At 40.2% G+C, this 18200-nt stretch overlaps 1 protein-coding gene across 3 annotated transcripts; it reads right to left on the bottom strand.

The window, feature by feature from the left end:
* Positions 1 to 3867: 3867 nt before the first annotated feature.
* On the bottom strand, positions 3868 to 18200 carry LOC108268402 (calpain-1 catalytic subunit). Of its 3 annotated transcripts, none has more exons than XM_017473389.3 (14): positions 18000 to 18198; positions 16299 to 16560; positions 14600 to 14669; positions 13480 to 13598; positions 11266 to 11399; positions 10969 to 11143; positions 9894 to 9968; positions 9350 to 9435; positions 8464 to 8538; positions 7281 to 7438; positions 6627 to 6790; positions 5540 to 5551; positions 5168 to 5355; positions 3868 to 4039 (listed from the first exon to the last, which is right to left on the bottom strand). In XM_017473389.3, the coding sequence occupies exons 2-14, from the start codon at positions 16542 to 16544 to the stop codon at positions 4024 to 4026; spliced, it is 1518 nt and encodes a 505-aa protein (XP_017328878.1). In that variant the 5' UTR covers positions 16545 to 16560; positions 18000 to 18198; the 3' UTR covers positions 3868 to 4023. The 3 variants fall into 3 exon arrangements, with proteins under 3 accessions (XP_017328878.1, XP_017329034.1, XP_017328965.1); XM_017473545.3 differs by having other exon boundaries at positions 16299 to 16528; XM_017473476.3 differs by lacking the exon at positions 3868 to 4039 and having other exon boundaries at positions 5164 to 5355; positions 18000 to 18200.

The following is an 18200-nucleotide window of genomic DNA, read 5'->3' as shown; positions in this document are numbered from 1 at the left end:
AGGTGTTTGACTTGCCCAGGTGTGCATTGGGAAGCAGCAGGGTATTAAGTTATCTGATTGCCTCAGGAAAGAAACTGTTGTGGAGTCTGCTGGTGGTGGCACGGATGCTCAAGTACCTTCTGCCAGATGGCAGAAGGGTGAAGAGTTCATGAGAGGGGTGAGAGGGGTTGTCCACAATATTGGTGGCTGCTTCGGATGCAGCGGTTGTTGAATGAGGTGTCGATGGTGGATAGAGAGACCCAAATGATCTTTTCAGCCGTACTCACAATCAGCTGAAAGGTCTTGGGGTCAGAGGCTGTGCAGTTCCCGCACCACACAGTGGGACAGCTGGTCAGGGGGCTCTTTATCATCCCTCTGTAGAGGGGAGGATGGGAGGGGAGAGGTTGGCTCTTTTCAGCCTCCAATGGAGGAGGTGGAGGTGCTGCTGGGCCTTCTTGGCTAAGCAGGTAAATGGTCAGCAATTCTACAAAGCACTTCACACTGTTTCTCATTCACACACTCACACAGCAGAGCTAGCATGCAAGGCACTAACCTGCCATCTGGAGCAAGTTGAGTTCAGTGTCTTGCCCAAGGATACTTCGGCATGTGGATTTGTGTGGGTCAGGGATCGAACCACCAACCCTGCAATTAGTGGACAACCAGCTCTACCACCTGAGCCACAGCTGGTCCAAGCTGGTGGTGTTGAGAGTCCAGGATAGGTCCTCTGTCATGTGAACACTGTCATGATTTCTCCTTGAAGCAGCGTGCTCTAAGCGCGAATGCACAAGCACCTGCTGTTCCATTGTTGACAGTAGTGACATCTGGACACGTGTGTTTTGTTTATGTTTCTGTCTCCTCCCTGTTCTGCCATTGGCTGGGATTTCACGAGCAGTTTAGACACTGATTATGTCCACATATATACCTCGCGCCTCCCAGCACACAAGGCGGAAGATTATCGTAGAGTTGGATTAGTTCGTGTAGTACTCATAGTCACGGTCCATGTTTAAAGTTAGTTCACGCTGGATTATCTGCTCCCAGTTCCTCGTCATAGTTCATGTTTCTCGTTTAGTTTATCGACCCTGTTTTCCGTGACCACGACCTTGATTCATGTTTAACCCTGTGTATGCCTGTTTGCCGATCGCCTGACCTTCGCCTGTTTTGGATTACGTTTATGGATCACGTTTTGGATTTGTCTGCCTGTCTCTCTTTTAAAATAAACACTGTTCATACTGCACTTGCATCCGTCCTATCTCCGCTCCGTCACGATCCGTGACAGAATCTTCCGCCATAACATGGATGCAGCAGGAGAACAGGGGAGACCTCACGCTACAATGGGAGTAGCAGGACAATACCTTATCGGGAAACGCTCGGATTACTGGCCGCATTTCTTGCAGTTCCCTCAGCGGTACGCCGTTGAACTGCCGCCAGAGACAGCGGGATTGGGGAGCTACCCGCTGGAGTTCCTCTTCAGCTGCCAGGAATATTTCTGCAGCCTGGCGTATCCCAAGCCTACTAAGAGACAGTGGATCGGGTTCTTGGTGTCCAGGTTTTGCGGTCCGGCCCGTGACTGGGCGGAGCAGCTGGTGAGCACTGGGTCCTCTGCCCTCCAGGATGTCACTCAATTTGCAGAACTTTTTATGGAGGAGTTCACTCAACCAGGGCAGCTTCATGGTCTGGATTTACTGGGGTGGAGAGTCAATGGACAGCCCCAGCCTGACCTGCCCTTTAACCTCTATTATGAGGGGATTGACAGGTCAGCCTCCACCAATCCGCTTCAGGTTCTAGCCAACGTAGAGGAGGTGGCACCGACATGCATGTCTGAGGGCTGCAGGAGGGAGACCAAGCTACAATGCCCTAACTGCAAAAAACTGGGTCTCCAGGAAGCATTCTACTGCTCTCATGAATGCTTCAAGAGCAGCTGGCGGGAGCATAAGAAACTCCACCGGAGAGCCCGTGCAGAGATCCCGCCCGGGGTCAACAGGGTGACCTCGGAGCGCCCGTCGGAGGTCTCAGCACCTGAGCCCCAGCCGGAGGTGAATCTGGCGACCTCAGAGCTCGAACCAAAGACCCACGAGGAGGTCTCACCCGCCGAGCTCCAGCCAGAGGTCCACATGGCAGCCTCAGAGCTCCAGCACAAGACCCACAGGGAGGTCTCAGCTCCAGAGCTCCAGCCTGAGGTTAACCTGGCGACCTTAGAGCTCGAACCTGAGACCCACGACGTGGGCTCACCTGCCGAGCTCCAGCTAGAGGTCAACAGGGAGGCTCCAGCACGAGAGCTCAACCCTGAGGTCCAAGTCCAAGTCAAGTCTCAAGTCTCTGAAGTCCAAGTCAAGTTTCATGTCCCTGAGGTCCAAGTCAAGTCTCCAGTCTCTGAAGTCCAAGTGAAGTCTCAAGTTCCTGATGTCACATCCAAGCCTGCTGATCCAGTTGACCAAGTTCCGCTAATATCTAAGCCTAACAACCAAGTTCTTCTCACGCCCAAGTCTACTGACATGGCCGACCACGTTCTGCTCACACCCAAGTCTAACGACACGGCTGACCACGTTCTGCTCAAGCCCGAGTCTACATGTATCTTCTGTACTCTACAAGCATCTTCTGACCTCAATCCTTTGGAGCACCTGTGGAGCATCCTTAAAAGGACGATCTATGAGGGTGTGCAGAAGTGTACCTCGTAACAGGAGCTCTAGGAGGCAATATGGGCATCCTCAAATAAAATACAGGCAGAATCTATACATGGACTTACAAGTTCAGTGGATGAGAGAATTGTTAAAATAATCTCAAAGAAGGGTTCATTTATTAATATGTAACTTGAACTGTAAATAGTGTTTTTGTTGTTGAACTGCATTTGACACAATAATTCAGAACAATGTATTCTGTGTTCTTTCCAAAATATAAATAAAGCTGTTGTCACAATCAGTTCTTTCACCTGTAATAACATCCACATTGTAATATAATTGTTGAAGATAAAACAATTTTAAAAACTCCTTAATCATACTGACTGTTTAGGAAAAACAGACAAAAAATGTGGATAATAATTTGGGACATGGTGTAGTTAAGCCTTTTGCTTCTTATTTCAGTCTGCTCATTATGAACACAAACAAACACCTCCTTTTTGAAATGACGGTTTATTAACAATCATTGAATTGTGGAATCTGGCAGGTTCTGGCATAAATATATTTTTAAAACGTGTAATCGTTGGCATGGTGAAGTTTTCTGTAAGGAGAAATGTGTTTGTGTGACATTCATGGGAGGAGTCTCCAGTGTCAGCGCCTTGTAACGGTCACAGGCTGTAATTTTCCGTTTCAGTTACTGTACATACAGAACATAATGTGAAAATAATATTTATTGCAATCTATATATTTTGGCCTGTCAGATCAGATCCTCCCATTTCTTCAAAAACATTAACACCAGTGGCCCAGTGACAAATCTAAATCAGAAACATTTCGATTTTACTTATAGATCCTAACTTGATGTTTAAATGGCAGAAATCCATCTGAATGATAAGAGCTTACAGCGTACTGCTATGTGGTGTGTTGCTGTAGTGTTAACACAGCAGCTCACAGGTTAACTAACACACAGGTTTCACTGGATAATTGTGTTAACACTAAGAGAAAAGTGCACCAAAACTGGTTATGAAAGTGCTCATTGTTTATAGCAGTGATGGCTCTGGGTTAAGACTCTGGGTTACTGATCTGAAGGTCGGGGGTTCAAGCCCCAGCGCTGCCAAGCTACCACTGTTGGGCCCTTGAGCAAGGCCCTTAACCCTCTCTGCTCCAGGGGGCCCTGTATCATGGCTGAACCTGTGCTCTGACCCTGAGATGCTGGGGTACGCAATGAAAAGAATTTTACTGTGCTGTAATGATTAATAAAGACTCATTATCAATATCCTTCATTTCTAAACAATGTATTTCCTGTGCACAAAGATTAAAGAAATATTATACAATCCAATTCAAATTATCCAAAAATAACACAACATATAGGCAGAGATGTGAGGTTTTGCCCTGTTGTGATCCTTTTGCTACGTCTTTTTTCACCGTCACATTGTCAGTGGGGTTTAATCCTGTGAACAAGAGAAACACAGATCAGTGAAAATAAATCCAACTCAAGACACGTTCACAGCATCAAGTTCAGCTCCCAGTTCTATAAACAAGAACTAAACTTCATGCTGAATGCAGGAACGTTATTTATGGTGGTCGCCACCTTAAACAACCAGAAATGTTCAAGAAATGCTTAATTCGTGAGCTTTTTGGCTTTTTCCGAACGAGTCAATCCTTTTGTTATACTCTAGAATCAACAATATATATATATATATATATATATATATATATATACACACACACAGATATACAGATATAGATATAGCTATAGATATATAGAGTTTTACTTAGTGAATCTTTTGGTCATAACTTTTATTATTTTACAAATGTATCTATATAAAAATGAGATTATATACTGTATATATGACAATATGACAGTTTTGGCACAGAAAAGATTTGGAGTGTGATATTCCCATTACTCAGAGGCACAGTTGTAAAGTAAAGTGTTTAATAATTATTAAATTCTCTTAAAATTTAATTTATATGGTCATAAATTTTGTTCTGAAATGAATAATGAATAATCCAGCATTTTTTTATACCGGAACTAGAATTACTGCAAACTGTAGTGTATAACAAAGCCCCATTATTTATACGATAGCCAGTTTTACATCATCATCAGTGACAAAAATGAACGAGTATTTAGTAAATAATAATATTTCATGTTGTTAGTTAGTAAAAGTTCGTGTGTAGGGGCCTAAATATAAAAAAAAGCATTGTAAAAAATGTAACTAAATATCTATATACAGAAATCTACTGCAGCCATCAACACCTTCTATCCAATCAGAACAGCACAAATATCAACATAGGGATATTTTAAAAATATATCATACGATTATGAATAATAATGATCAGATTAGGACCCTCCCACCATTAAATTCCATTTTAAAAACGCTTTACTTAAATAATTGTCTTTAAAACTTCTTAATATTAAGTTCTGCAGAAACCTTGTTGTCATTGGTGCAAAATAAAAGAAGCAACTTTAAACAGACTTTTGGCTGATGGAGCACATTTTCTGGATCATTCTACAGGTTGGGAAAAGAACTTGCTCAGTAGGTCTTTTATTAACACGGTTATCTGAGTTACGCTCTTACTTTGAGTGTAGTGTGAGGAGGAAGGAGGCGGTGTCTTTGGGTTTGTGGGTGAACGGTACGATGAGGTAGTGTCCAGGTTTCAGTCTCAGATACTCCACAACCTCCCTGGTGTTTGATTGGATCTTGGACTGGGCCACTAGAACGCTGGAGGTGAAGAATGTGGCAGGAAACGATTTCTTATCCTCTAGCTGAAGGAGGAAGAGTAGATGGTGAACGTTAATGTTAGATCTGATACGTTTTTAGTCCACATGAGAACATGGGTACATAGTGTATAATCTCTGAATACAGTGGATGTGAATAATCTGAGGCGTGGCCCTGGTGGGAACTCTGTAATAATGTGAGCTGTAGGATATAAAATAAAGCTTTACATACCTCTGGAGGAACCTGAAAGATCAGGAAGACAAACAATTCAGCCACATTTCATGAAACAGACACAATAAATGTTATATTAATTACATTTCTGATAATATCACTGCTATTAATAATGCTAACAGTGATACAGAACACAGTTCAGATCATCTACATATTGAAAATGTGCATGCAATAACAGTGGTTTAGTCTGATTTGATCTTAGACACAGCAAACAGAATAGCGCTGGTTAAAAAATTATATCTTAGCAAGTGAAAATATCTTAAATGTAGTTAAACGTATCTAGTATTTTCTATTATAATAGTTATTGTATAATTTCCAGCTTAAAATAATGTTTGAACTTTTAAGCATTTATTTCTAAAAGGAAGAAAATTATCTGCCAACAGAATGAGAATAATCTTAGATTTCATTTATGATTTCTAATACTCTCCATCAAAATAAATCATATGTTTCACACATTCAGGATATTTTCACTTGTTACAGTATCATTACTTGCCGTGTCAGTGCTTCATGAAACTCTTCATTAACAGATTTAACAAACGTTCACTCAAACCGTTCCAATCCATTTCAGTCAGAAATGTTATTTTAGTTGGAGTAATGTGAATATTTTTCAAATAGTAAGACAACAAACAATAACTATTCCAAATCCAACAGTTAATAACATGGTAACAATAAAATAAGCTTTTCTTCTGTTTTGATATAAATTAGAATCGAATCCAGTTTTTTTTCTAGAGGAACCTGAACTGTGACTTGCCTTCACACATGGGCTTTGTAGTATTAGTGTTAGAGGCTTAGTATCACAGTTATCTTATAATGTTAAACACACTTCTCGAACAATAATGTTTTATGAAGCCAAAAGTAAAAAAAAAAGAAACAGGTCAGGTGAATATTGTTTGTATGCAAATGAGCTAGCCTGTTTATTTCTCTTCTTTAGTCAGGTTTCAGGAGTCATTCATTCCTAAATAAACATTTTAACATGAACCTGTTGTAGTTGTGCAACTCTAAGAATACAGCACACCCCTCCCCCATGCCTCCACCCTTCCCCCCACCCCCACATACACACCAGCTAAAACTGTGAGGAGACACTAACCGCAAACACGCTGAACCCAAAGGGATGGTTTTGGATGTGACGTCTGTGTCTGCTGTTGGGTTTCTGCATGAGAGACACCAGCAGGTTAAACTCATGTGCTTTGGTCTTGTCCGTCTCTATCGCAGGAATCTTCACCCGATACTGAGGGTTCATCCAGAAACTCTCTAAATATAGAAATCATGAAAATGATTACAATAATCACCACAAATATATATATATATATATATATATATATATATATATATATATATATATATATATATATATATACATCTCTGCCAATACTCATTTACCCTCTCACAGCACCACATCTGTGTCCACATCTCGCTTTGACCCGGAGATCCAATTAATTAATTAATTTGTTTATTAATTGATTAATTGATTGGATAATTAGAAGATAACTAATTTGTTGTGCTTGATGCAGAACCTATTCTGGGACAATGGACTTGATGCTCCTGTCATTAGTGTCTGATCTTCATCGACACGCCCCCTTTCTCCAATTAAACTACGCAGTACTGTCTGAGTATAACGTGGCATTTCACATTTTCTCCTGCAGTTTAAATGGTTCGAGTGTGCTAAAACAAGCACGATCATAAATAAAGTAAATCTGGTAGATCTACCGGTAAATGTACTGTGTTGTACATAAATACGTACGTTTGTACTCCATGGATCCCCCGGCTGTCTTCTCGTCCCACCGGCCTTGATAGCTTGCCGTCGTCCAGCTGCTTTCTGACGATCCATCGAGAAACGCTGGACTCTGACAGCAGATATCCACATTAGAAAAGTTTTTGCAGAAATCCTCCATTGACATCCTGAAGAAAGACAAGCACCACAAGTTTATGAGAGATACAGTGAAGTTCCGGCTGTTTTCAATATAAATGTGAAGACGTTTATTTAAGAATCACAATGTACCATATTTTAATTAGTAGTTTTTACTTCAACTTTAATTGTTTTCATAGATAAGTAGTTTTCATTAATTTAGGAGAAGCAGTGAGAAAGTCTCCTGGAAGAAGCAGGTCGAGAAGATGCAGAACGTGTGAATGATTTGTTTAACACTTGGTTCTTGGTTACTGCAAAATTCCATTTGTGTTGGTTCAGTTATTTCATGAATGATACCCTGAAGGAACGCTAGAAATTCATACATAATCTATTCATACATAATCTATTTCATATGCATTCATACATAATCTATTTCCCTGGTGTATAAATACTAGAATTTCACAGTTCTCTTCATTGCTGTGTTTGTATAATTTTTTTAATCAGCCGTCACTTCCGTTCCAACGTGCTGTGTGGAATCCTGTCCTGAAAGCATCTGAGAAACACCACATGAAGCCTCATTAGATCCTTCAGCATCATGTTTTTGAGGTCTGATGAACAGCTCATGCACACCATCAGCATGTTTGGTGATAGAATGAGAGTGAACACGAGTTAAAAACCCCTGGAGGTGGATCAGTGATGTTTGGGGTTCTTGTGAAGATTGAGGTCATTATCAATTCTACTAACACAAACTGAATGTTTAGCAATGATCTCAGTCTCTGGATTTGTGTTCTACTGAAAGTGTGTGGAGCTGAAGAGTGAAGTCCACATGCACAAACTGAATGTAAACGAGTTCAACATGTTGTGCATGGAGGAGATGCTCGACATCTGTCTCCAGCCTTATTATACAATACAGGAAGAGACTCAGGGCTGATGTTCTCTCCGGGGCAGGACTCACAAAATATTCAGTGTAACGGTAAAAACACGAACAAACCTAGTTTGAGAGTGTGTTATTTTTCAGGAAGGTCACCAATATTTCTGTACGACACGGTGTGTAAATAAAATGATAAATTACACATACCAGAACTCTCCATCGTCTTTCATTTGTAACAGCTTTCTGTGTTCCTCGGCATTAACAGATCCCCACAGCGGTGATCTGAAGAACAGAGAAAGACATGTAATGTCATTTTGGGAAAGAAACTTGAAAAAAAGAGGAAATGAATAGAAAGTAAATGAAGAAATGTTTGATCTTTAACTTTATCAGTTATATCAGCTATATTGTTATATTGGGAGTTATATCAGCTATATTGTTATATTAGGAGTTATATCAGCTATATTGTTATATTAGGAGTTATATCAGCTATATTGTTATATTGGGAGTTATATCAGCTATATTGTTATATTAGGAGTTATATCAGCTATATTGTTATATTGGGAGTTATATCAGCTATATTGTTATATTGGGAGTTATATCAGCTATATTGTTATATTGGGAGTTATATCAGCTATATTGTTATATTAGGAGTTATATCAGCTATATTGTTATATTGGGAGTTATATCAGATATATTGTTATATTGGGAGTTATATCAGTTATATTGTTATATTAGGAGTTATATCAGCTATATTGTTATATTGGGAGTTATATCAGCTATATTGTTATATTGGGAGTTATATTGGCATTGTTGGTAGCTGACTCACATTTATACAATGTACCAAGAAGTTGAGGAGGTTTCAGAGTTTCCTGATTTGTTATCCCTATTATTACATAATGCACATGAAACACGCTTTCGACTGTAGTTTTACGATTGTTGTGAAACAATGAGTAATGATAAAGTGCCGTGGGGAGTCATGATTAATTTAATTTTACCTCAGGCGTGATGAAACGCTGCACGTCATCATGAGGAAGGAGAATAAAACAAACATCCGTGCAGTGATCAGTGATTATGAAAGTGTGTGAGCTCCTACCTGTCACTCCAGTCACCGTTCCACTCTTTATGTCCCCACGGATTCAGGAGACGCACCAGTTTAACTGGTTTCCCTTCACTGGTTACCTGTTAAACACACACACGCACACACACGCACACACACACACACGCACACACACACACGCACATTTTTTTCCACCTCACAGAACCAGGTGTAAATCGATATCCGGATTTCTGTAAGGGTGAGTTGTAGTTGTGATAATGTCCACCGACTGAACCGAACTAAACTGAATTCTCGAGGTTTTTTAAATCTATTTGTGGACTTTTTTTAAATTCATTCACTTAAACGGTCTCATATGAAACCATTTTATTTCACTGGTGAAAAAACTATTCAGGAAAACTGTGTTGAAAAACAGAATACAGTTTAATCACACACATTTATACCGAGTATAATATTCTGTCTGGTCTTTTCATTAGAATTCGGTTAATAAGATTATATTGAATTTGGTTATTATCATATTTCTCACTGTGATTGGTGCTTCACACACCGAGCATTAGCAGGGTCTGAGGCAGAGTATGCGTACCTTGGTAACTCCAGTAACGGCGTAGGCGTGACCCTCCACTATACCGTTGGCAAGCTCAGTATTAGCAGAAGTGGCCTGAAAGAATGCATGGAGTGATGTGAGTTAACCACTGTATGAGTGTAGTGGTGTTAATTATGTGTGTGTCCCACATCACGTAATAAGTGTGTACATCAGTGTGTAATGATAATGTGTGTATTCGGATGAGAGTGTTAGAGGTTGCATGACTACACATTTTACTAGTCGGCCTGTAAAAAAGACATAGTCAACTAGTCACCTTTTCCAACAATGAAAACAATAAGCATTTTAGGACAAGACCGTGTTTAAGTTTGCGTAGTAAAGAACTTCAGCTACACACAGGCTCCTCATTACAGTTCAGGTTCAATGCTTTTTAGGCTACACTGTCAACATGGGAACGAAATAAACCAGTGCAACAAAAGTGGAAAATAATACAATGGTGTATCATCGCACTACACTATTTAAGGACGATTCTCAATATGCACTCGTCTGGATAAAATCCTTGATTATCTGAGAGCGCAGTGCAGTGTGGAATCTCCTCATACCTTAACGATGATAAAATATTAGCTTAATGATGAATCAGTGGAGGATGTGATGTCTCCAGCAGCGTCTGCAAGGCTTTAACACCAGGTCCAACTCTGGGCCTCAGCAGCATCAAGTCAGGATCAAACTCTTTGAGCGGTGACTCTAAACTAGCCGAGTCAGATCACGCTCGCTCTCATACACGTCTTCACAAAGTGATATCAAAGTGCTAACAGTTTATTAAAGTGAAAGAACAAGATTCCTAGCGTATTTTGTAGTGTAGAATCAGCTTCATCTAGCATGAAAGTCCTTCAGAATAAACAGACGTGTGTGTTAAATGTGTATAGAGCAGTAGTCACCAACCCTCTTCCTGGAGATCTTCCTTCCTGCAGGTTTCATCTCCAACCAAAACCTAACACCTGTTTAAGTTGATCAGGAACCTCTTAAGGCAGTGAGTAGATGGTCAGGTGGGCACCATTATGGTTGGTAGGTCTCCAGGAACAGGGTTGGTGACCACTGGTGTAGAGTGTGTGTTTACCCCTGGGTGTGATCCACAGCCCATAGATGATTTGTATTGTGCTGCTCGGTGCAGGAGAGCCCAGTGCTCCGGATGATTTGCCTTCAGTCTGAGTGTTAAATACACCCCTCCAGTGAAATCGCACAGAGCCTCAGATATAAATCCACCATGAAGATCTGCATAGGAGCCACACACTCTACACACACACACACACACACACACACACCATGTACATCATGTGTATAGGAGCCACACAGTACAGTATTTCAGACCTCTAAAAGAAATAACCATGAACATGAATAAATGAATGTGATGTACTTGGCGTAGGCTTTCTCCAGCAGCGCGGGCCAGAACTCATTGCGAGTTTTGCAGTGAACAAAGATCAGCTGTCCATCGATTGTGGGTAATTTATCATCTACCACAACATCCACCCACTTCCCAAACCTCCAGAACTGAAAAGAAATACAATATTAAAATCATACAGTGTCCTCCACTAATATTGGCACCCTTGTTTAATATGAACAAAGAAAGTTGTGTAAAATTGTCTTTATTGTTTAACCTTTTGATATTTTGTTAAAAAAAAATCAAGAAAATACTCTGCTCTCATGGATATCAAACAATTGCAAACACAACACAGGTTTATAAAAAAAACAACACTTTGTTAAATATAGGTGTGCAACAATTATTGGCACCACTATAAATTCATAAGAGAAAAATATATTTGAAGCATATTCCCATTGACATTTTTTATGTTTTTAGTACACCTGGGTGACTAAGAATAGGAAATTGTTCAATCATGACTTCCTGTTTCACAGGGGTATAAATATGAGGTAACACACAGGCCAAATTCCCTTAGTCATTCATACCAATGGGTAAGAGCGAGGAATGTAGCTGTGATGTGCAGCAAAAGGTTGTTGAGCTTCACACAATGGGGCGTGTCTATAAGAAAATAGCACAAGCATTGAAAACGCCCGTTTCACCATTAGGGCAATAATTAAGAAGTTCCAGTCCACTGGAAATGTTATGAATCGACCTGGAATTGGACGTGTGTCTGTATCGTCTCAGCGCACTGTGAAGAGGACGGTTCGAGTGGATAAAAATCTCCAAGGATCACAGCTGGAGAACTGCAGATGTTAGTTGTGTCTTGGGGTCAGAAAGTCTCCAAAACTACAATCTGAAGTCACCGACATCACCACAAGCTGTTTGGAAGGGTTTCAGGAAAAAAGCCTCTACTCTCATCCAAAAACAAACTCAAGCATCTTCAGTGTGCAGACACTACTGGAACTGCAAATGGGATCGGGTTCTACGGTCAGATGAAACCAGAATAGAGCTTTTTGGTAATAAACACAGAGGTGGTTTTGGTCACACAGAGAGGTAGCCGTATGGAAAAGTCCCTCATGCCCACGGTTAAATATGGAGGAGGATCTTTAATGTTTTGGGCTGTTTTTCTGCAGAGGACCTGGACATTTTGTTAGGACACATGGCATCATGGACTCTATCAAATATCAACAGATATTAAATGAAAACCTGACTGCCTCTGCCAGAAAGATTCAAATGGGCCGTGGTTGGATCTTCCAGCAGGACGATGATCCAAAACATCATCAAAATCAACACAGAAATGTTTTACTGACCACAAAATCAAGGTCCTGCCCTGACCATCCCAGTCCCCTGACCTGAACCCCATAGAAACCCTGTGGGGTGAACTGAAGAGGAGAGTCCACCAGCGTGGACCGCAAAATGTGAAGGATCTGGAGAGGTTCTGTATGGAGGAACGCTCTCAGATCCCTCGCCGTGTATTCTCCAACCTCATCAGCGTTATAGGTGAAGACTCAGAGCTGTTATCTTGGCACAGGGAGCTAGCACAAAGTATTGACTAAAAGGGTGCCAATAATTGTTGCGCACCTATATTTAACAAACATATAGTTTTGGCTGAATTCTCAATACTTTCTCTATCAATAATGTATTATGCTACACGACTTTAAAATTGTAATTTTTTCAGATTACTTCTGGAAGACGTATGATGTGTGTTAGGTCATTTTTGCTTTTATTTTGCTTCTTACTGATCAGTGTTTTGGGTTGGAATCTTGCTGTAGGTTACACAAAGCTCTTCTAAATAGTGAGTTTGTTAATTACTTGTTCATTGTATGCAGATAAATGCAACAAAATTGGATTGACAACATCAGACAATCCCTTCACATGTATAATAATTTATCTGGGATTGGTTAACAATACCAATATCTATAGGAATAATCTGCATATGTTTTTGATGCTTAAGCAGGAGGGGCTGCCAAGTGAAGCTAAAATATGATAACTAAGAGAACAAGTAATACTGTTAATTGGATTCTGTTACAACGCAATCATTCAGTTATATAATAATTATAAATCAGATCTGGCATGGGAAATGATCATAAAAAATGTAATATATCAACATGCGTTACAATTGCTGTGTTAATTAAATAAACTGTGCTTATTAGGTGTCGTGTATTAACGAGCAGTTAGTGGTACTGTGTTAGGATTGATTGATAAACACACCCTAAAATGAAATATTCCAGCGTAATCCCTTCTGAACGACTGGCCTTCAGGGACGATCTCAGCCATAATGTCTCGCCGAAACGTAATGGCACCGATTGCAGCCAGAAACCAGCAGTTTCCTAAAATAAATTACAAATAAATCCCAGAGAATTTCAGAAAGGCTGCACTGATGCCATACAATAATGATCATAACAAACAGAATCCCCAGATTACAGAGTGTCCATGCTACATGCAGACAGAGTAAGCAGAGATCAAAACCAGAAGCCAGCAGAATATATCCAAGGAAGTATCAGGATGACTAGAAGATTGGACACGAGAAGACGAGCAAACCAGGAATCAACATGGAGTACCACATGCACAAGAAGGAAAAAAAAGTGTCAGTCAGATGGAAGAAATTCAATCTGTTATAATGAGGAACAGCTAGAGCACAGGAAACATGGAGAAAACATGATGCTTTCTGACATCCATGGAAAATGTTTTAAAAAACCCTCAGGAATTATGAATGAATCTGGATTCTGGATTCTGATTGGTCAGAAGAAGGTGTTGATTAGTATTGAGAAGGTGTTGATTAGTATTCTATTTTCTAACAGCAGCTCTGACAGGAGTAGTAGAGCAGTGACAGCTCATTCACCGGGACTGGTACACCAGACGCTCCATGTAAATGGACTACAAATGTGTGTAATTGTTGCTATGGTGAAGTTTTCTGTAAGGGGATGTTTATGTAACATGTATGGAAGGAGTCTCCAGTGCCAGTGCTGTGTAACATTCAGAGGTAAAGCTGTAACTTGAGGTTTCATGACATCTTCAGGACAGAGGAGTTTATGCTTTGCGGTTTCTCTGGGTCTTTTTTGTCTTATTAACTTCAAAACAAGAACACAGAGAGGGCTGGTGAGGGAACCACTGTTTATAGCTGCTATAATATAAGCGAGAACTTGTTTTGTGAACCTAGAACACAAATTCTCTGGTAGGTTTTCTTCATTATTCGATTTTCACGAGTCTATATGCTGCTATTTTCGGTGACTAATGGGCCGGTGTGTATTTTACACTATGATGCTCTACATGATGGCGCCTGAGTCTCACCCCTGTTCATCGCTGACACCTGCGTTCGTATTACACTCACCAAGCTCTCCCTGGGCAAGGTCAAACCTCGACTCTCCATCTACAACAAGATGAGGATCTGCCACCATTTTCTGGAAAAGCAGAAATAAATCACATGCACAGTGAATCAATAGCTGATGTCGAGTGTACAAAGCCATTCAACTGGTCGAAAACAAGAAATGCAAAAATATCACAGGTGAACTCAAACTTGTGAGATTTTGTGTGGATCTGCTTGTTTTGCTGATACAGAATGTTCTAGTACGAAAGTAATAATACACCTCTGAAGAGTGTGGTTACTGACGTGTTCGATGTAAGAACAACCTACGAGCCATCAGAATGTAACTGAGGTGAAAAAGTGGTATGATCAGTCTGCTTGTTCACTAATCCTTAAGTCACGTGGCACCATTTTCCTTTCATTACATCACAAAACAGGTTTTTTTGTTTGTTTGTTTTGTTGTTGTTGTGTTTTTTTTTTTTTTTGGGGTGTGTGTATGTGTGTGTGTGTGTGTGTGTGCGTGGGGGGGGGGGGGGGGGGGGGGGTTTGCAAAGGGCAGGGTTCTTAAAACCTGTTCAAAACATGAGGGCCATCAGGTGAGAAGCTAGTGCAGCAGTTCTCTTTAGGTGTAAAGGTTGCTGTGGCTTTGAGCAACCTGTCAGGTACATGACATGCTATAGAACTTCCCTGGGGTGGTATAAAAAAAGGACCTGGTTATGGTTTCAAATTACACTGTGGTAATGAACTGTAAGTAGTTTGTCAAAAAAAAAGCAAAAAAAAAAAAACCCCGCTGCCCCAGGGAAGAGACGTGAAGAAGCTTTAAAATAGACAAGAACAGTCCGGTAGTATTGGACTAACTGACTATCTATCTATCTATCTGAGTATAATGACTAACTGACTATCTATCTATCTGTCTATCTATCTATCTATCTATCTATCAATCTGTCTATCTGTCTATCTATCTATCTGTCTGTCTGTCTGTCTATCTATCTATCTGTCTATCTGTCTGTCTGTCTGTCTATCTATCTGTCTGTCTGTCTATCTATCTATCTATCTGTCTGTCTGTCTATCTATCTGTCTGTCTATTTATCTATCTATCTGTCTGTCTGTCTATCTATCTATCTGTCTGTCTCTCTGTCTATCTGTCTGTCTGTCTGTCTATCTATCTATCTATCTGTCTGTCTGTCTGTCTATCTATCTGTCTATCTATCCATCCCTCCATCCATCTATCCACTGCTCAAAAATTCTAGCAAAGTGTCTGCATGTGTAGATTAAAACTGTAAGGTGTAGGTCTGTAAGTGAGGTCTATGAAGTGTGTAGATCAGGGGTGTCCAATCTTATCTGGAAAGGGCCTGTGTGGGTGCAGGTTTTCATTCCAACCAATCAGGAGCTACACCTGATTCCACCTGTTTAATCAGCTGATCTTGGCTTTCAGTAGACTCGGGAGTGGCTTCTGCTTGGGTGGAATGAAAACCTGCACCACACCGGCCCTTTCCGGATAAGATTGGACACCCCGGTGTAGAGGAAGTGTGGGGTAATTTTTTGTTAACTCTAGCACTAGACCCTGCTATCAGTCCTTTGAACTAAGACACAGCACCTCTGATAACTCACTGTCTTTTACAGTTTTCAGTGATGCCATTTGCCTCTGTGACGCTCCTACAATACTTCTAAATATACTGGCTTATTTCCTGACTGGTAATTTAATTCATGATTAAACCTGACCCACCGTTGGTCTTCTCCACTCCACTCTTGCCATTTCACTGTCAGACAGCAGGCCTTCACCAATGGAGCTCTCATTTGGGGGAAATTTATCATCAAGGAATCTTGCTTTATGTTTAACAAAATCTCTGTGCAGCTCTTCGTAATTCTGCCCCAAAAATCTCTCGGGACTGGAACGAGATCCCGCTGCATCCATTTGATCCTGGTGCTGATCCGGATCCGGATCCTGATCCTTCTCTAAAAGATGAGGCATTGTAGGAGTCCTGTTACTAATGGGGGAAGAAAGACGAATTGTATATATATATATTTTACTTTTTTTTATTCATCACTGGTATAGAAAAATGCTTATTCAAGAAAAAAAGTTAACAGTTAACAATGCGTATTAAAGAAAGAAACGAATGCAAATCATTAAAGAAATTGGTATTTGAAAAATACAAAAAAGTCAATAAAACGATGTGTAAAATGTTTTCTATTATGAAATTATTAAACATCTCACATCTACACACAAGTTAAAAGCTAAATCATGTTCTGACTGTGCTTCTCTCAACATTTAACTCACAAATAAGATAGCTGGGGTTCTATAACCTGCTGTAAGATTATGCAAACGATATGTTAATCTACCTGTAAAGAAAGACGAGCTTTCGAAGGCAGCAAACGTCACCACGTTTACGGTGTAGTGACATTTCTAACTCTAAAAGTCCTTTAAAGGAGTACAGTTTGCAAAAACTGAGCAAACTTTCTGTGAAACCTACAGCTATTTCTCTCTAGAAATAAAGTGAGAAATTACAGATAACATTTAAACATAAACACGTGTTTACTGTCCCGATATTATACAGACTGGCTGACGGGTAGAATTACACAATGCGTAGGAAAGGATACGAGTACACCGCCTTAGGCAAGAACACAACATTCATTCAGACATGACTTTAAACACTGAGAGTGTAAACCTCGTGCTTCCACATACGACACAATTTCAGTTCTTACGGTAATGATTCAGTACTTGGCAATGCCACAGGATCTGATACGGTATGATACAGTTTGATAAATTAGTTTCTGATGGATATGGAAACTGGGATATTAATTCACCATTAATGAAGACATAGAGAAGGACTATTGTAAGTATCAGATTCACAGACAAATCACCTCTCTAACCTATCAAATAATTTCACTCCAGTTTAAAAATAAGAATTCCTTTTCGTGTTGTTGTTTGTCCTTTTTTCCTTTTGTTCTGATGGTGTTTGTGCTACCGTTCCTGCGCACAGTAACACCTGCCTGTTATTGTCTCGTGTGTGTTTGCACACGTGTGAGGTTTTGGGTGTGGGTGAGGGTTTACTACAAAACCTGTTTTCAGTGCTTAGGAATGTGTGGTTATTAATAACACAGCGGTGTGCCAAATGTCTAGTGGTATAAACATTAATGTGAACATGTACAAATACAAACAGAAATGAACAGGACACATAATTAAAAAAAAGAGAAAATGCCGACCCTAATGCCTTACTTTTGCACTGATTCTTATTATATCAACGTATTTGCTTACCTACACATGTAGAACTATATTTTTAACATTGTACAGAAAGACAGTGATGAGAAGAACATTAAAAAACAAAAAAAAAGTTCTCCTTTAAAGCAGGCATTTATGTATAAAAGGTGACCTGAAGCAGGACCTGATTCTAATCCGAGAGAATGAGATGAGATGAAATGCTCTTACCTGAGAGTGAGGTTAAATCTGAAAGTCTGAGGAGAGTGATGTGTCTTGTAGCAGTTACAGACGACTGTCCCTGACTCTTATAGTGCTAATGATGAAACAGCAGAATTCCCCTGAGACCTGACCCGGAGGGACGTCTCTCTTAGTGACAGAACAGGTGTGACGAGTCCCGACGAGACCTGCTGAGCTGAGAAACACTACAAT

Source organism: Ictalurus punctatus, chromosome 1 (genome assembly GCF_001660625.3).
Source record: "Ictalurus punctatus breed USDA103 chromosome 1, Coco_2.0, whole genome shotgun sequence".
NCBI lineage: Eukaryota > Metazoa > Chordata > Actinopteri > Siluriformes > Ictaluridae > Ictalurus > Ictalurus punctatus.
The sequence above is the reverse complement of the archived record's forward strand: the minus strand, read 5'-3'. Positions and strand labels throughout refer to the sequence as shown.